We start from the raw sequence: 17,426 nt of genomic DNA, 5'->3' as shown, positions 1-17,426 counted from the left end.
AATATGGAAAAAGAAGGACATCTACCTGGCAACCATATGTAGGTTAGTCCGTTCTATTATGTTCCCCATATTTACCTATATGATTTTGAAAGTTGGATCTTATAAAAGCAAGACAGGAAGAAAATTGAGCTGTGGTGCTAGAGAAGGCTATTGCGTATTCCTTGACAGCAAACATGACTAATAACCAATATTGGAGCACATTACACGAGACAGGTCACTGAAAGGCAACATCACAAAACTCTGTCTCATTTATTTTTCCATGTCAAGTGGGGCAATCCACTGGAGAAAAAAATTATATTGGGAAGAGTTAGTGGTAAAAGGAAATTAGGCCACCAAAGAAAATGGTGACCGGTCAGAGCATTGAGCAACTCAAAGAAGTAGTGCAAGATTGGAAAATGTGAAGACACCTGCACATAGAATCGCCAAGAGTCAGACATGACTGAATGGGTAATATATCATCATGGAAGAACATTTTGGTTTAATTTTCATCTGAGAAAGGAGAAGTGCTGAGAGACCTGGACCTGAGCTTCAGCATTCTTTCCATGAGTAAGATCTCCTTTGGGGTTTTTTTTTCTTGGGTGGGGGGGGAATGGTTCTCGGTCTGTAGGTATGTTCATTCATCTTTAAGAAAAGGAAGCATTGAAGAAAATGGGAGGGTGAGCCATCTGGGTGGAATGTCCCATCTCTCGAGTCCCATCAGACAGCCTTCTCTGGCAGTTACATCCTTGTGATGCGCCCTGTGTGATTAACTGGGTTTCCAAATGCAATCATTACAGACAGAAAAGAACATAAAAAGGAAGAGAGAACTTAAATTTATCCACAAAGTGGGACAAAGAGAATTGGATACTACATGGGAGGGCCCCTCTCCTCTTTCTGAAGAGATCGTGAAGTTAACCAAATAGGAGTAGTAAGGCAGACAAGGACACTCTTCTCCACTATAGAAAAGGAAAAGGGCAGCATTTTCTCTGAGAAAGAAATCAACCTTCCACCATAATTTCAGTCCAGAAAAAACAGAATCCCTTACTTAAAGAGGCAACGTTCCTTGCGTTTTCCAACATGACTTCTCGATACAGGATTCTTTGCTTCAAGTCCAACAGGCCCCATTCCTCCATGGAGAAAAACACAGCTACATCTTCAAAAGAAATGGAATTCTGAAACAAGAACAGCATATTTTAAAAAGTCTCTTATTATGGAACAATGCAATATTTCTTTTTAAAGAAAATTTCCTGCTTTCAAGTAAGATAAATAAACAAGTTCCCTGGAGAAAATGGGCAGAGTCACAGGCCTCTGATTGGAAATTCACCTGTGACAGACTTTTGTGATTTTGGCTAATTCTACAGGAGCAGCATCCTAAATTCCTTTTCTGTCAATTGATAGAGTCCTACCTGACAGTTCAGATACTGCCTTATGTTGTCCCCCAACACAATACTTACTGAAGAGGTATATGAAGATGTTGGGAGAAGTACTCTGGGAAGTACCATGAGATGCTGAGATTCCATCTATTTGCAGATGACATGAGTGGAAATTATAATAAACCAAATAACCACGGTGAGGCCACTGGAGTTTATTGACATATATCAAGATGCTCTATCTGAGAGAATATGCCAAAAGGAGTTTTGAGTAAATATCTGTGTTTATTTCAAACTAGTTCACCTGGAACTTTATATCACAAGAAGACTCTTTTTGAATCATAAGCAATCATGTGAAGCTATATGTACCTTGTTCTTCTTCCATGTGGGAAAAATGTATTTCAGGAGGAAACATTTTGTAGCAAGAAGCTGTCTTGTTCCAAGATTGGTTCTGCATGGAAGGCACTCTGTAATATAACCACCGTCTATGTAATGTGTAGCAGTATCATTTGTTGTACATCTTTCCACAAAGTCCAAGGATACAGATGAAATAGGATCAAAGGACCTTGCTAATAGTGGGGACTGAGAAGAATAAAATGAAATATTCTATTGCAGAACTGTTTAAGAATAAAGATGAATCTTATCACATTTTCACATATCAAAGCAGACTTCAAGGAATTATAGAGTTGGCAGACGACTAGAAAAAGAATAATTGACTGTATACTATAAAATATAAACTGTAAATATTCCTTGTGCATCCTTTTAAGAACACCTTGACATATGTCAGTAAACCACAGTAGCCTCATTCAAACTATCATCCTAATTTCATCCTAGTTTTCACTTCTACATTTCCATGAAATGTATTTGTATAATATTTAGCATATATTGTTTGAAACTACTTTTGAAACAATAATATTACATGGTCACACATTGCAGAGTTGAGACCATAATTATATTATCAAGTACGTTCTACTCAGCATCCAAGGAGGAAAAGGGTGGCTTTGTACTGTAAGATAGTTCCTCCTGAAATAATTACCTTCACAAATACAGCACTATGCGACTTCCTATCAAAGTATAAGGAAGCTGCTCATGAAAACAGACTCCCTCTGCGCACGTGCACACACATACATTGTGGACAGTGCTGGTGTTTTGACCCCGGCCCCGGAGGCTGATTTATCTTCGCATGCTGAGTTGGAGGATGATATGGAGGAGAAGGAAGCTGTCACGAGCTATGTGCCGAAGGGGCCGTCTTCACTGGTGAGTCAGCAAGAACTGACAGTTGCTGACATGCCTCTGGACCCCAGCCAAATTGATGAGGAAACAGAGGCCGGTAACGACGAGGGGGAGCCTCTATTGGATGCAAGAGAGAGACGTAGGAGACGTCGTAGAGAACAGCTATTGCCATGTCCCAAGAGGTGTGGTCAGGAGACATAGGGCCACACCCTACAAAGTATAAAAGGGGTGTAACTGGGCTGGAAAGGCGTGGTGAACAATTTGTTGGCGTGTTGGATGCAGTGGATTTACAACATGTTAGTTTGGAATTTTTTTGACAAGAGTCTGCATTCCTGCATTAGTCTGCTGGCCATCTGCCAAGACCTTTGGAACATTGCCCGGTAACTATTGGACTGATATACTGTTTGGAAGAGAACTATTTATTAAAGGGCCAGCTTTAGCCTCTCTAGCCTGCGTTTGTTATTGCCGGGCTATTTGAGCCTCTGCAAGGCCACTCGTGGGAGGGGACAGAACAGCTGGATTATGCTGAATGACATTTGCAGTTTGAGGAAAATATCTTCCTACCTTCCTTGAAAGCATAACTGCTGCTATTCCTCCACCACAGACAATAGATGTTCTGCAAGATACCATCGACGATGCTCTTGTCTCTGAGAATGAGAAAGAAAAATAGAAGAACTATTTGTTATAAAAACAGCCTCCCTAAATTCTGGGGCATTAAATTCAGAAAAGCTGTTCTTTGTGTATGCTGACTGGGGGGCCAGCAAGCAGCAGGGCCTTTGAATAGAGAACAGCCTTTGAGTAGAGAACAGCCCATCAATCTCAGCAGCCCATCTGGGTTGCTGAGATTGGCAATGGACAGTAACTGGTCAACCTTATGGTTCTCCTTGGATTCCCAGGAGGAATAAGGATGCAACTTAAAGTGGAGAATTCATGCCGTAAAGCACCGCAGAGATCCTAGATATTTTCAACGACACCCCACCCCATATCCCATGGAGGTATGCTGATCATCTTCCCCCCATGTCTGATAATTCTTCACCTTTTGGAACAGCTTATTGGAAAGGCTGGTTTCTTTTTATTTGCCAGGAGACTTTCTTGAGTGGTGACGTACCAGTGGTACTTGACTTACAACAGTTCACTTAGTGACTGTTAGAAGTTACAACGGCACTGAAAAAAGTAACTTATGACCATTTTCATCACCTTTATGACCACTGCAGCATCCCCATGGTCATGTGATTTACATTCGGATACTCGACAACCGACTTGCATCTATGATGGTTGCAGTACCCTGGGGTAATGTGTTCCTGTGGTGGGTTGCTATCGGTTTACCCCAGATCGGGTGAACTGGTAGCGGCAGTGACGGGAGGCTCTGCCCACCCGCCCAGACTTCTCTGCGCATGCACAGAAGCTTCACACGCACATGCGCCCACGAGCAAACCAGTAGCGACAGGATTTGAAACTCACTCCTGATGGGATCCCTTTTTGTCACCTGCTGCCAAGCAAAGTCCATGGGGAAGCCAAATTCATTTAACAACAACAAAAAAAAAGCCATAAAATCGGACAAGACTCACTTAACAAATTTCTTGCTTAGCAACATAAATTTTGGGCTCAATGGTGGTCAGAAGCCAAGGGCTACCTGTAATAACATAGTACATAAGAAAATAAAAAGAAATCCACACAGGAAGGAAAGGCAGGCAAAATCCACTTCCAGGATTAAAAGGCATCAGGAGGAAATCTTACCTGGTGATCTCTTCTGGGAGGGATCCTCGGGAGGGATTCCCCCAAACAGCAGCTCCAGGACCCCAAAACTGCACCAGAGAAAATCTCATAGGAAATGATCAGGAAGGACCAGCAGAAAGATCTCCACAGGGAGAAAGAGGCGACTGCAGGAACAACCAATAAGAAGCATCTAAACATCACCTTTGCAAGATTTTCCCGATTTGCAACCAGGAATGACGGAAAGAAAGGAAGGGAAAGGAGGGTCTTTCTCCCCTCTGGGATGCCTTTGGAAATTGCAACCAGAGAGTGCTTTCCCCTAGAGAGGCCCCCTCAGGCAATTCATCCCTCCCTCCCCGTCCAGGTCCTCCAAGATGTTGGGAGGGTATCCAGTAAAGGATTTTTTTAAAGTGCAAATCTGATTTTTTTTCCCCGATCCCTGTCTGGATTTGTAAGGTTTTATTATTTTGAAATTTAACGGAATGTATATTTTTCTGTACAGTACACTGTACTATCTTATTTATTTATTTATTTATTTTATTTTATTAAATTTGTATACCGCCCTTCTCCTACTGGACTCAGTGTGGTGCACAACCAGAATAAAAACATCCCAATACAAAATTTAAAACTTGTTAAAAGAATTACACAATTTTGCCCTAAATTTAAAATCCCAACTAAAACCCATAGACAATTAAAAATCTAACATCTCAAAAAAAAAAGGGGGGGGTTACGCCAGCCCTGCTTGGTGAAAAAGAAAAGTTTTTAGGGCACGGCGAAAAGCCCGGAGATTTGGTATCATACGTATCTCCGGGGGCAGGTCGTTCCAGAGGGCAGGTGCTGCCACAGAGAAGGCCCTCCCCCTGGGGGTTGCCCATATCTTGTATGGATATTGAAACCGATTGACACTGAGGGGACCTGAGTGGCGAAGACGCACCTCCAAAACTATGAACCTCATTGGTCGCCTGCATGTCAGTCACAGTGGGACTGGAATCATTGGTCCACCCAGCAGAGGGGGCAGATTCCTGGGCCGGATATTTGACTTTGGCACCGGAAGAGGCACTTTCGGCCTCCCTCCTCTCTCTCTTCCTAAGACCGTTATTCAGCCATAGAGTCTCACTCACTGGGAGCGCTGTTAGTTTGTCTTTCACTGTAGTGTGTGCGCATGTTCCAATATATATTTTCAGTATCACAACCTACACCCTTACTAATAAGGATGAGTGAGGTTTTGCCAAAGTGGGGAGGGGAAACATGATATATGCAATCATTTGAAAATGAATAACTGCAGGAATCTGAATTTAAAGCCTGGCTAAAAAAGAACAGCGCTAATAAAAAAAAAAACACCCAGCTATTGTGTATACTGTAATATTTCAGAACCCCTGCAGGTTCCCAGCATCATGTACTCCCATGTAATATCCTTTGTGACTATCCCAGCTGGTTTCTAACAAAATAACTCAAATCGGACAAGCTGAATTGGCTTAAAGACTGTGTGTTATCAACTTAACTTTACCCAAAAGTTCATAAAATTGGGCAGACCAGACCCCACGTAGCAGCCACAGAAGATCCAATTCCAATTGTGGTCACAACTCAAGGACTATCTATAACATCAAAGAGGAAGCAAAGCCAACTTTTGTATTTCATATTTCATGTTGTGCTTGGGCCAAGTGTTAAAGACATCCTTACCTGGTGGCTTCCTCAGTAAGGGGGCAAGAAGAGTCCTGTTTGACATTGCAACGTGGTACTCATTCAACTAGATGTACTTACTGGGGGAAAGTCCCTCAGAAAGTCAGGCAGCATGTTGTCAATATGCGAATAATGCCAGATTGTTGGGAAACTGCTCCTGCTTTGAAAACTTGGCTACTATTGAAGGGGCCCCAATCTGGAAGAGAGATTCAGCTGTTTTGCAGAATGCCACGTGAACAAAATATTCTTGAAGAAGGGATAGCAAGGATGCTTACCTGGCTTTAATTGTACATTAGCATGAGGGCTTGCGGAGTGTGGCAGCATAAAACCATAATAAAGCTCTTAGAAGTAAGCAATGTTAGATTCTGAGGACTCTGCTCCAGGAGAAGGAACCCAACTCTACTAACAATACACTTCAAGATGGAGCCTTCAGGGAGGCAAATCCAAAAACTTGCATCTCCTTGGATATTTAGAGGACACCCACATAAAGTGCTTGATCAAATACTTCTCACTGCTTGGACAATTTTAATTTCTTGATGAGTTTTATATTTATTTTGAAATACCTATTTTTGTCATGAATTCAACCTTTCATGAAATGGGCTCCTTAGATGCCTTATTAAATTCCTTGCTGTCTGCAGATTATAAGTAAAATATTTCCATTTATTGGGTCTGCAAAGATAAACTGAAAATTAGAGAACTCTAACCAGTCACCTTTCATCGCAAGCTACTTTTCTAATTAGTGAAAACTAACACCGGACCAATCAGAAATGATTCAAACTCTTTTTGATCTGAGAATCTCTACTTTGGATGGCATCCCTAAGTAGTTACGCGGCGGGTGGGGGAGGGCAGGACTTCAATCCAAAATCGGGATGGAAACATAGCTCCATAATTAAGTAGAGAATATTATTTGGGAAGAAAAGCTTTCTTCTTTGTAACATCTCAGGTATTCCTTTCTTGCCCCTCTGTGTTAAAAGTGCATTTAGAAAGATTAAGAATGAAAGTTATAAGATTGATATTTTATAAAACTCTTTTTTTGAAACCAAGAAAGAAAACCAAAAGATAGATCTTTATTCAGTATATTACATGGTGACAGCAAAGCCAAAGTTGCCTTAGAACCAACCCGGTGTTTTCTTCATCCCAAAAGTGAGGAAGACAGACCTTGTACTGAGCAGTCTGTACAACAGGGATAGCATGAGTGTTATGCCAATTGTTCTCTCTTGCCAAGGGGCTTGTTTATTATTATTTATTTATTTATTATTCAAATTTCTATACCGCCCTTCTCCTTTCGGACTCAGGACGGTGTTAATAGAAAATAGAACAGAACAGAACAGAACAGAACAGAACTGAATAGATTTTTTTATTGGCCAAGTGTGATTGGAATTTATCTCGGTGCATATGCTCTCAGTGTACATGAAAGAAAAGGCAATGCTGAAAAAGAACATTTACAGCCAGTTCTCGGACATCGGGTCGTTACATCACTCTTGTAGTCAAATGCAGCCAGCTTCACAGCCAGCTTCTGACAAGCAGAGTCAATTGCAAGTTAGGTTCATGTGATGTTGTGCTTATCCTGCAGTTATTTGCTTAACCACCACTGTGGAATTACATCAGTCTAGCACAGACACATGACACATGACACTTCGCTTAGTGACAATGTCATTTAGCAATGGGGTTGCCAGTTGTAATTTCAATAATTGCGGGCTACCTGTGGTCTTTTTGTCACACAATTCATTTAGGGGATCTGTTACTTATTTTTGCGTTTTGTAAGTTTCCCACAAACTAATTTTCCTATGCCCATAAGGTGATTGATGCTGAGTAAAATCCTTTCCACACAACGTATACTTATGATTTCTCACCAATGTGGATCCTCTTGTGGGAACTGCTGGTTGTGAAGCTCTTTCACACACTAAGCAATTATATGGATTCTCTCCGTTCTGGATGCTTTTGTGAGAACAATTCCACCATTCTGGAATTTCCACATGTATATGGTTTCTCTCTGGGTGAAATATCAGAAGTAGATTGGTGCTAGTACTATAGCCCTTTTCACAGTCCATGCATTTGTAGGGTTTTATAATGGGATCATACGAAATTTCTAGTAATGCAGAAACCTTTTCCAGTCTACCTTACTGGATTTTTCCTCTGAGTGAATCTTTCTATGTTTCTTAAGTGCATTACTTCGTATAAAGTTTTTTCCACATTCACTGCATTTATGTGGTCTGTCCCCTGTGTGGATCCTCTTGTGGCGACTAAGGTGACTGCTGGTTGTGAAACTCTTTTCGCATTCCATGCACTTATATGGTTTCTCCCCACTATGAATCCTTTTATGGGAAGTGAGGGAACCTGGCATAGTGAAGCATTTTCCACACTCCTGGCATTTATATGGTTTCTCCCCTGTATGAATCCTTGTATGGTAAGTTAGGTGTTTTATAGAACGGAAGCTCTTTCCACACTCCATACACTTGTGTGGTTTATCTCCTCTGTGGATCCTTTTATGATAAGTAAGGTGTTTTTTAGAACGGAAGCTCTTTCCACACTCCATACACTTACATGGTTTCTCTCCTGTGTGGATCCTGTTATGAGCAATAAGGTCTTGAGAATCGTTGAAGCTCTTTCCACACTCCTGGCATTTATATGGTTTTTCCCCTGTGTGAATTCTTTTATGGGAAATAAGATGTTTTCCAGAACGGAAACTCTTTTCACATTCCAGACATTTATATGGTTTCTCCCCAGTATGGATTCTGTAATGTACAGTATAATGATATTTTTGTCTGAAGCTCTTTCCGCAGTTCTTGCAATGGTATGGTTTCTCCCCAGTGTGGATTCTTTTATGGCAAGTGAGGGAACCTGAAATGGTGAAGCACTTTCCACACTCTGTACATTTATATGGTTTCTCCTCTGTGTGGAACCTTTTATGAGAAGTAAGAAAACCTGAAGATCTGAAACTCTTCCCACATTGCTGGCATTGATACGGCTTTTCTCCAGTATGGATTCTTTTATGAGAAGTGAGGGAACCAGAGATAGTGAAGCGTTTTCCACAATCCTGGCATTCATAAGGTTTCTCACCTGTGTGAATCCTATTATGGGAAGTGAGGCTTGTGGCAAAATGGAATCTCTTTCCACATTCCTTGCATTCATATGGTTTCTCTCCTGTGTGGATTCTTTTATGGGAAGTAAGATAACTTGAGTCTCTGAAGCTCTTTCCGCATTCCAGGCATTTATATGGTTTTTCTCCAACTTTTATGCCCTGACTTAAGGTAAGAGGAATAGTCCTTCTGAAGAGTTTCCTGCTTTTATTTTGTTGTTTTATTGTGTGGCTACTGGAACAGTCACATAATTCCAATTCATCTCTAAGAATTTTTCCACACAATGGACACGTTCCTTTTTCGTGGTGATCATCTTCAGCCAAGAAGACACTGATATCAGCACAGCATTTCTCCAGCCTCCCTTTTAATTGGTTTTCCTCAGAACTTTCCTTTCCAAGCAACCTTTTCACAACTTCTTTTTCTTCTTTTGGAAAAGGTGCTGCTACCTCTTGTCCGGAACCCTCCATTTGCCATTCATCACCTGTTTGGAACAGAAAAAAAAGGAAGTTGACACAAACTGAGGTGTGAAAGGGTTTGAGCACCCTTTTTTCGTCCCTTATTTGAATATTACCAAATATTTGAATATTACCAAAGGAATGGAAATCTCAAAATAAAATCTCAAAATTGATGGTGAAGAGATAGAATGCATGGAAAAAATCACTTTCTTAGGATCGCATTGCGCTCAAAGTAGTGAATGCAGCCCAGAAATAAAACTTCGGATTATTTATTTATTTATTTATATTTTTATTTATTTTATTTTATTTTATTTTGTTTTATTTCTATACCGCAATTCTCCTGTGGGACTCAGGGCGGTGTACAGCCAAGATAAAACATAGCATATAAAATTTAAAAAACAATTTAAAAAACAATTAAATAATTTTGGCCCAAGTTTAAAACAACCCAATTAAAACCAAATTCAATTAAAAACTGAGAGGATGGAATCAGGGCAGCCCAGATAGATGGAATAAGTGTGTTTTCAAGGCCCAACGAAAAGTCCGGAGGTCTGATATCATGCGTATCTCAGGGGGCAGGTCATTCCAGAGGGCAGGTGCTGCCACAGAGAAGGCTCTCCCCCTGGAGGTCGCCAGCCGGCATTGTCTGGCCGACGGCACCCTGAGGAGGCCCTCTCTGTGCAAGAGAACCGGTTGGTGGGAGGCTATTGGTGGCAGAAGGCGGTCTTGCAAAACCAATGCTCTGGTGCTCTGGTGGCTCAGCAGACTAAAGCACTGTTATTAACATCCACTTACATCTGCTGCCTGCAATTACTGCAAGTTCAAATCTCACCAGGCTCAAGGTTGACTCAGCCTTCCATCCTTTCAAAGGTAGGTAAAATGAGGACCCAAATTATGGGGGCAATAAGCTGACTTTGTATAAAATATACAAAAGTATGAAGGCTATTGCTTAATGCACTGTAAGCCGCCCTGAGTCTCCGGAGAAGGGCGGCATATAAATCAAATTAAAAAAAAAAAAAGCAATCCGCCAGAAGGCGGATTGCATTGGGTCGCACAGCAGTGATGAACATGAGCCAAATATGGAAAAACAAGGACATCTACCTGGCAACCATATGTAGGTTAGTCCGTTCTATTATGTTCCCCATAATTACGTATATGATTTTGAAAGTTGGATCTAATAAAAGCAAGACAGGAAGAAAATTGAGCTGTGGTGCTAGAGAAGGCTATTGCGTATTCCTTGACAGCAAACATGACTAATAACTAATATTGGAGCACATTACACGAGACAGGTCACTGAAAGGCAAAATCACAAAACTCTGTCTCATTTATTTTTCCATGTCAAGTGGGGCAATCCAGTGGAGAAAAAAATTATATTGGGAAGAGTTAGTGGTAAAAGGAAATTAGGCCACCAAAGAAAATGGTGACCGGTCAGAGCATAGAGCAACTCAAAGAAGTAGTGCAAGATTGGAAAATGTGAAGACACCTGCACATAGAATCGCCAAGAGTCAGACATGACTGAATGGGTAATATATCATCATGGAAGAACATTTTGGTTTAATTTTCATCTGAGAAAGGAGAAGTGCTGAGAGACCTGGACCTGAGCTTCAGCATTCTTTCCATGAGTAAGATCTCCTTTGGGGTTTTTTTTTGTGGGGGGGGGGGAAATGGTTCTCGGTCCGTAGGTATGTTCATTCATCTTTAAGAAAAGGAAGCATTGAAGAAAATGGGAGGGTGAGCCATCTGGGTGGAATGTCCCATGTCTCGACTCCCATCAGACAGCCTTCTCTGGCAGTTACGTCCTTGCGATGCGCCCTGTGTGATTAACTGGGTTTCCAAATGCAATCATTACAGACAGAAAAGAACATAAAAAGGAAGAGAGAACTTAAATTTATCCACAAAGTGGGACAAAGAGAATTGGATACTACATGAGAGGGCCCCTCTCCTCTTTCTGAAGAGATCGTGAAGTTAACCAAATAGGAGTAGTAAGGCAGACAAGGACACTCTTCTCCACTATAGAAAAGGAAAAGGGCAGCATTTTCTCTGAGAAAGAAATCAGCTGTTTATGTCTGGCTAGAAAATACCTTCCACCATAATTTCAGTCCAGAAAAAACAGAATCCCTTACTTAAAGAGGCAACGTTCCTTGCGTTTTCCAACATGACTTCTCGATACAGGGTTCTTTGCTTCAAGTCCAACAGGCCCCATTCCTCCATGGAGAAAAACACAGCTACATCTTCAAAAGAAATGGAATTCTGAAACAAGAACAGCATATTTTAAAAAGTCTCTTATTACGGAACAATGCAATATTTCTTTTTAAAGAAAACTTCCTGCTTTCAAGTAAGATAAATAAACAAGTTCCCTGGAGAAAATGGGCAGAGTCACAGGCCTCTGATTGGAAATTCACCTGTGATAGACTTTTGTGATTTTGGCTAATTCTACAGGAGCAGCATCCTAAATTCCTTTTCTGTCAATTGATAGAGTCCTACTTGACAGTTCAGATACTGCCTTATGTTGTCCCCCAACACAATACTTACTGAAGAGGTATATGAAGATGTTGGGAGAAGTACTCTGGGAAGTACCATGAGATGCTGAGATTCCATCTATTTGCAGATGACATGAGTGGAAATTATAATAAACCAAATAACCACGGTGAGGCCACTGGAGTTTATTGACATATATCAAGATGCTCTATCTGAGAGAATATGCCAAAAGGAGTTTTGAGTAAATATCTGGGTTTATTTCAAACTAGTTCACCTGGAACTTTATATCACAAGAAGACTCTTTTTGAATCATAAGCAATCATGTGAAGCTATATGTACCTTGTTCTTCTTCCATGTGGGAAAAATGTATTTCAGGAGGAAACATTTTGTAGCAAGAAGCTGTCTTGTTCCAAGATTGGTTCTGCATGGAAGGCACTCTGTAATATAACCACAGTCTATGTAATGTGTAGCAGTATCATTTGTTGTACACTCTTCCACAAAGTCCAAGGATACAGATGAAATAGGATCAAAGGACCTTGCTAATAGTGGGGACTGAGAAGAATAAAATGAAATATTCTATTGCAGAACGGCTTAAGAATAAAGATGAATCTTGTCACATTTTCACATATCAAAGCAGATTTCAAGGAATTATAGAGTTGGCAGACGACTAGAAAAAGAATAGTTGACTGTATACTATAAAATATAAACTGGAAATATTCCTTGTGCATCCTTTTAAGAACACCTTGACATATGTCAGTAAACCACAGTAGCCTCATTCAAACTATCATCCTAATTTCATCCTAGTTTTCACTTCTACATCTCCATGAAATGTATTTGTATAATATTTAGCCTATATTCTTTGAAACTACTTTTGAAACAATAATATTACATGGTCACACATTGCAGAGTTGAGACCATAATTATATTATCAAGTACGTTCTACTCAGCGTCCAAGGAGGAAAAGGGTGGCTTTGTACTGTAAGATAGTTCCTCCTGAAATAATTACCTTCACAAATACAGCACTGTGCGACTTCCTATCAAAGTATAAGGAAGCTGCTCATGAAAACAGACTCCCTCTGCGCACGTGCACACCCATACATTGTGGACAGTGCTGGTGTTGTGACCTCGGCCCCGGAGGCTGATTTATCTTCGCATGCTGAGTTGGAGGATGATATGGAGGAGGAGGAAGCTGTCACGAGCTATGTGCCGAAGGGGCCATCTTCACTGGTGAGTCAGCAAGAACTGACAGTTGCTGACATGCCTCTGGACCCCAGCCAAATTGAGGAGGAAACAGAGGCCGGTAACAACGAGGGGGAGCCTCTATTGGATGCAAGAGAGAGACGTAGGAGACGTCGTAGAGAACAGCTATTGCCACGTCCCAAGAGGTGTGGTCAGGAGACGTAGGGCCACACCCTACAAAGTATAAAAGGGGTGTAACTGGGCTGGAAAGGCGTGGTGAACAATTTGTTGGCGTTTTGGATGCAGTGGATTTACAACATGTTAGTTTGGAGTTTTTTTGACAAGAGTCTGCATTCCTGCATTAGTCTGCTGGCCGTCTGCCAAGACCTTTGGAACATTGCCCGGTAACTATTGGACTGATATACTGTTTGGAAGAGAACTATTTATTAAAGGGCCAGCTTCAGCCTCTCTAGCCTGCGTTTGTTATTGCCGGGCTATTTGAGCCTCTGCAAGGCCACTCGTGGGAGGGGACAGAACAGCTGGATTATGCTGAATGACATTTGCAGTTTGAGGAAAATATCTTCCTACCTTCCTTGAAAGCATAACTGCTGCTATTCCTCCACCACAGACAATAGATGTTCTGCAAGATACCATCGATGTTGCTCTTATCTCTGAGAATGAGAAAGAAAAAGAGAAGAACTATTTGTTATAAAAACAGCCTCCCTAAATTCTGGAGCATTAAATTGAGAAAAGCTGTTCTTTGTGTATGCTGACTGGGGGGCCAGCAAGCAGCAGGGCCTTTGAATAGAGAACAGCCTTTGAGTAGAGAGCAGCCCATCAACCTCAGCAGCCCATCTGGGTTGCTGAGACTGCCAATGTACAGTAACTGGTCAACCTTATGGTTCTCCTTGGATTCCCAGGAGGAATAAGGATTCAACTTAAAGTGGAGAATTCATGCCGTAAAGCACCGCAGAGATCCTAGATATTTTCAACGACACCCCACCCCATATCCCATGGAGGTATGCTGATCATCTTCCCCCCATGTCTGATAATTCTTCACCTTTTGGAACAGCTTATTGGAAAGACTGGTTTCTTTTTATTTGCCAGGAGACTTTCTTGAGTGGTGATGTACCAGTGGTACTTGACTTACAACAGTTCACTTAGTGACTGTTTGAAGTTACAACGGCACTGAAAAAAGTGACTTATGACCATTTTCATCACCTTTATGACCACTGCAGCATCCCCATGGTCACGTGATTTACATTCGGATACTCGACAACCGACTTGCATTTATGATGGTTGCAGTACCCTGGGGTCATGTGTTCCTGTGGTGGGTTGCTACCTGTTCACCCCAGATCTGGCGAACTGGTAGCGGCAGCAACGGGAGGCTCTGCCCACCCACCCAGACTTCTCTGCGCATGCACAGAAGCTTCACACGCACATGCGCCCACGAGCAAACCAGTAGCGACAGGATTTGAAACTCACTCCTGATGGGATCCCTTTTTGTCACCTGCTGCCAAGCAAAGTCCATGGGGAAATTCACTTAACAACCAGGTTACTAACTTAGCAGCTGCAGTGATTCACTGAACGAATGTGACCAAAAATAAATAAAAAAAAGCCGTAAAATCGGGCAAAACTCACTTAACAAATTTCTCGCTTAGCAACATAAATTTTGGGCTCAATGGTAGTCGGAAGCCAAGGGCTACCTGTAATAACACAGTACATAAGAAAATAAAAAGAAATCCACGCCGGAAGGAAAGGCAGGCAAAGTCCACTTCCAGGATTAAAGGGCATCAGGAGGAAAGCTTACCTGGTGATTGATCTCTTCTGGGAGGGATCCTCGGGAGGGATTCCCCCAAACAGCAGCTCCAGGACCCCAAAATTGCACCAGAGAAAATCTCATAGGAAATGATCAGGAAGGACCAGCAGAAAGATCTCCGCAGGGAGAAAGAGGCAACTGCAGGAACAACCAATAAGAAGCATCTAAAGGTCACCTTTGCAAGATTTTCCCCCCGATTTGCAACTAGGAATGACGGAAAGAAAGGAAGGGAAAGGAGGGTCTTTCTCCCCTCTGGGATGCCTTTGGAAATTGCAACCACAGAGAGCTTCCCCCTAGAGAGGCCCCCTCAGGCAGTTCCTCCCCTCTCCCCATCCAGGTCCTCCAAGATGTTGGGAAGGTATCCAGTAAAGGATTTTTTTAAAGTGCAAATCTGATTTTTTCCCCGATCCCTGTCTGGATTTGTAAGGTTTTTATTATTTTGAAATTTAACGGAATGTATACTTTTCTGTACTGTGCACTGTATTATATTATATTATTTATTTATTTATTTTATTTTATTAAATTTGTATACCGCCCTTCTCCTACTGGACTCAGGGCAATGCACAGCCAAAATAAAAACATCCCAATACAAAATTTAAAATTTGTTAAAAGAATTACACAATTTTGGCCTAAATTTAAAATCCCAACTAAAACCCATAGACAATTAAAAATCTAACATCTCAAACAAAAAAAAGGGGGGGGAGGGTTACGCCAGCCCTGCTTGGTGAAAAAGAAAGGTTTTTAGGGCACGGCGAAAAGCCCGGAGATCTGGTATCATAAGTATCTCCAGGGGCAGGTCGTTCCAGAGGGCAGGTGCTGCCACAGAGAAGGCCCTCCCCCTGGGGGTCGCCCATATCTTGTATGGATATTGAAACCGATTGACACTGAGGGGACCTGAGTGGCGAAGACGCACCTCCAAAACTATGAACCTCATTGGTCGCCTGCATGTCAGTCACAGTGGGACTGGAATCATCGGTCCACCCAGCAGAGGGGGCAGATTCCTGGGCCGGATATTCGACTTTGGCACCGGAAGAGGCACTTTCGGCCTCCCTCCTCTCTCTCTTCCTAAGACCGTTATTCAGCCATAGAGTCTCACTGGGAGCGCTGTTAGTTTGTCTTTCACTGTAGTGTGTGCGCATGTTCCAATATATATTTTCAGTATCACAACCTACACCCTTACTAATAAGGATGAGTGAGGTTTTGCCAAAGTGGGGAGGGGAAACATGATATATGCAATCATTTGAAAATGAATAACTGCAGGAATCTGAATTTAAAGCCTGGCTAAAAAAGAACAGCGCTAATTTTAAAGAAAACAAAACACCCAGCTATTGTATATACTGTAAAATTTTAGAACCCCTGCAGGTTCCCAGCATCATGTACTCCCATGTAATATCCTTTTGTGACTATCCCAGCTGGTTTCTAACAAAATAACTCAAATCGGACAAGCTGAATTGGCTTAAAGACTGTGTGTTATCGACTTAACTTTACCCAAAAGTTCATAAAATTGGGCAGACCAGACCCCACGTAGCAGCCACAGAAGATCCAATTCCAATTGTGGTCACAACTCAAGGACTATCTATAACATCAAAGAGGAAGCAAAGCCAACTTTTGTATTTCATATTTCATGTTGTGCTTGGGCCAAGTGTTAAATACATCCTTCCCTGGTGGCTTCCTCAGCAAAAGGCAAGAAGAGTCCTGTTTGACATTGCAACGTGATACTCATTCAACTAGATGTACTTACTGTGGGAAAGTCCCTCAGAAAGTCAGGCAGCATGTTGTCAATATGCAAATAATGCCAATCTGGAAGAGAGATTCAGCTGTTTTGCAGAATGCCACTTGAACAAAATATTCTTGAAGAAGGGGTAGCAAGGATGCTTACCTGGCTTTAATTGTACATTAGCATGAGGGCTTGTGGAGTGTGGCAGCATAAAACCATAATAAAGCTCTTCGAAGTAAGCAATATTAGATTCTGAAGACTCTGCTCCACAAGAAGGAACCCAACTCTACATAACAATACACTTCCAAGATGGAGCCTTCAGGGAGGCAAATCCAAAAACTTGCATCTCCTTGGATATTTAGAGGACACCCACATAAAGTGCTTGATCAAATACTTCTCACTGCTTGGACAATTTAAATTTCTTGATGAGTTTTATATTTATTTTGAAATACCTATTTTTGTCATGAATTCAACCTTTCATGAAATGGGCTCCTTAGATGCCTTATTAAATTCCTTGCTGTCTGCAGATTATAAGTAAAATATTTCCATTTATTGGGTCTGCAAAGATAAACTGAAAATTAGAGAACTCTAACCAGTCACCTTTCATCGCAAGCTACTTTTCTAATTAGTGAAAACTAACACCGGACCAATCAGAAATGATTCAAACTCTTTTTGATCTGAGAATCTCTACTTTGGATGGCATCCCTAAGTAGTTACGCGGCGGGT

General features: G+C 41.6%; 1 protein-coding gene across 1 annotated transcript in view; it reads right to left on the bottom strand.

The window, feature by feature from the left end:
* Positions 1–13,840, bottom strand: part of LOC117658624 (uncharacterized) — a 32,367-nt gene extending 18,527 nt beyond the window's left edge. The window contains exons 1-7 of the mRNA XM_087885354.1: positions 13,753–13,840; positions 11,631–11,757; positions 8,081–9,536; positions 4,320–4,387; positions 3,147–3,229; positions 1,719–1,931; positions 1,025–1,151 (exon numbers count right to left, since the gene is read on the bottom strand). Of these exons, the coding sequence (XP_087741480.1) occupies positions 1,025–1,151; positions 1,719–1,931; positions 3,147–3,229; positions 4,320–4,387; positions 8,081–9,536; positions 11,631–11,757; positions 13,753–13,818 (2,140 nt within the window). The 5' untranslated portion in view covers positions 13,819–13,840. The remainder of the gene's footprint in view (positions 1–1,024; positions 1,152–1,718; positions 1,932–3,146; positions 3,230–4,319; positions 4,388–8,080; positions 9,537–11,630; positions 11,758–13,752) is intronic.
* Between the last annotated feature and the right edge of the window lie 3,586 nt (positions 13,841–17,426).

This window comes from Pantherophis guttatus, chromosome 2, assembly GCF_059756535.1.
Source record: "Pantherophis guttatus breed Tessera chromosome 2, ASM5975653v1, whole genome shotgun sequence".
NCBI lineage: Eukaryota > Metazoa > Chordata > Lepidosauria > Squamata > Colubridae > Pantherophis > Pantherophis guttatus.
The sequence above is the reverse complement of the archived record's forward strand: the minus strand, read 5'-3'. Positions and strand labels throughout refer to the sequence as shown.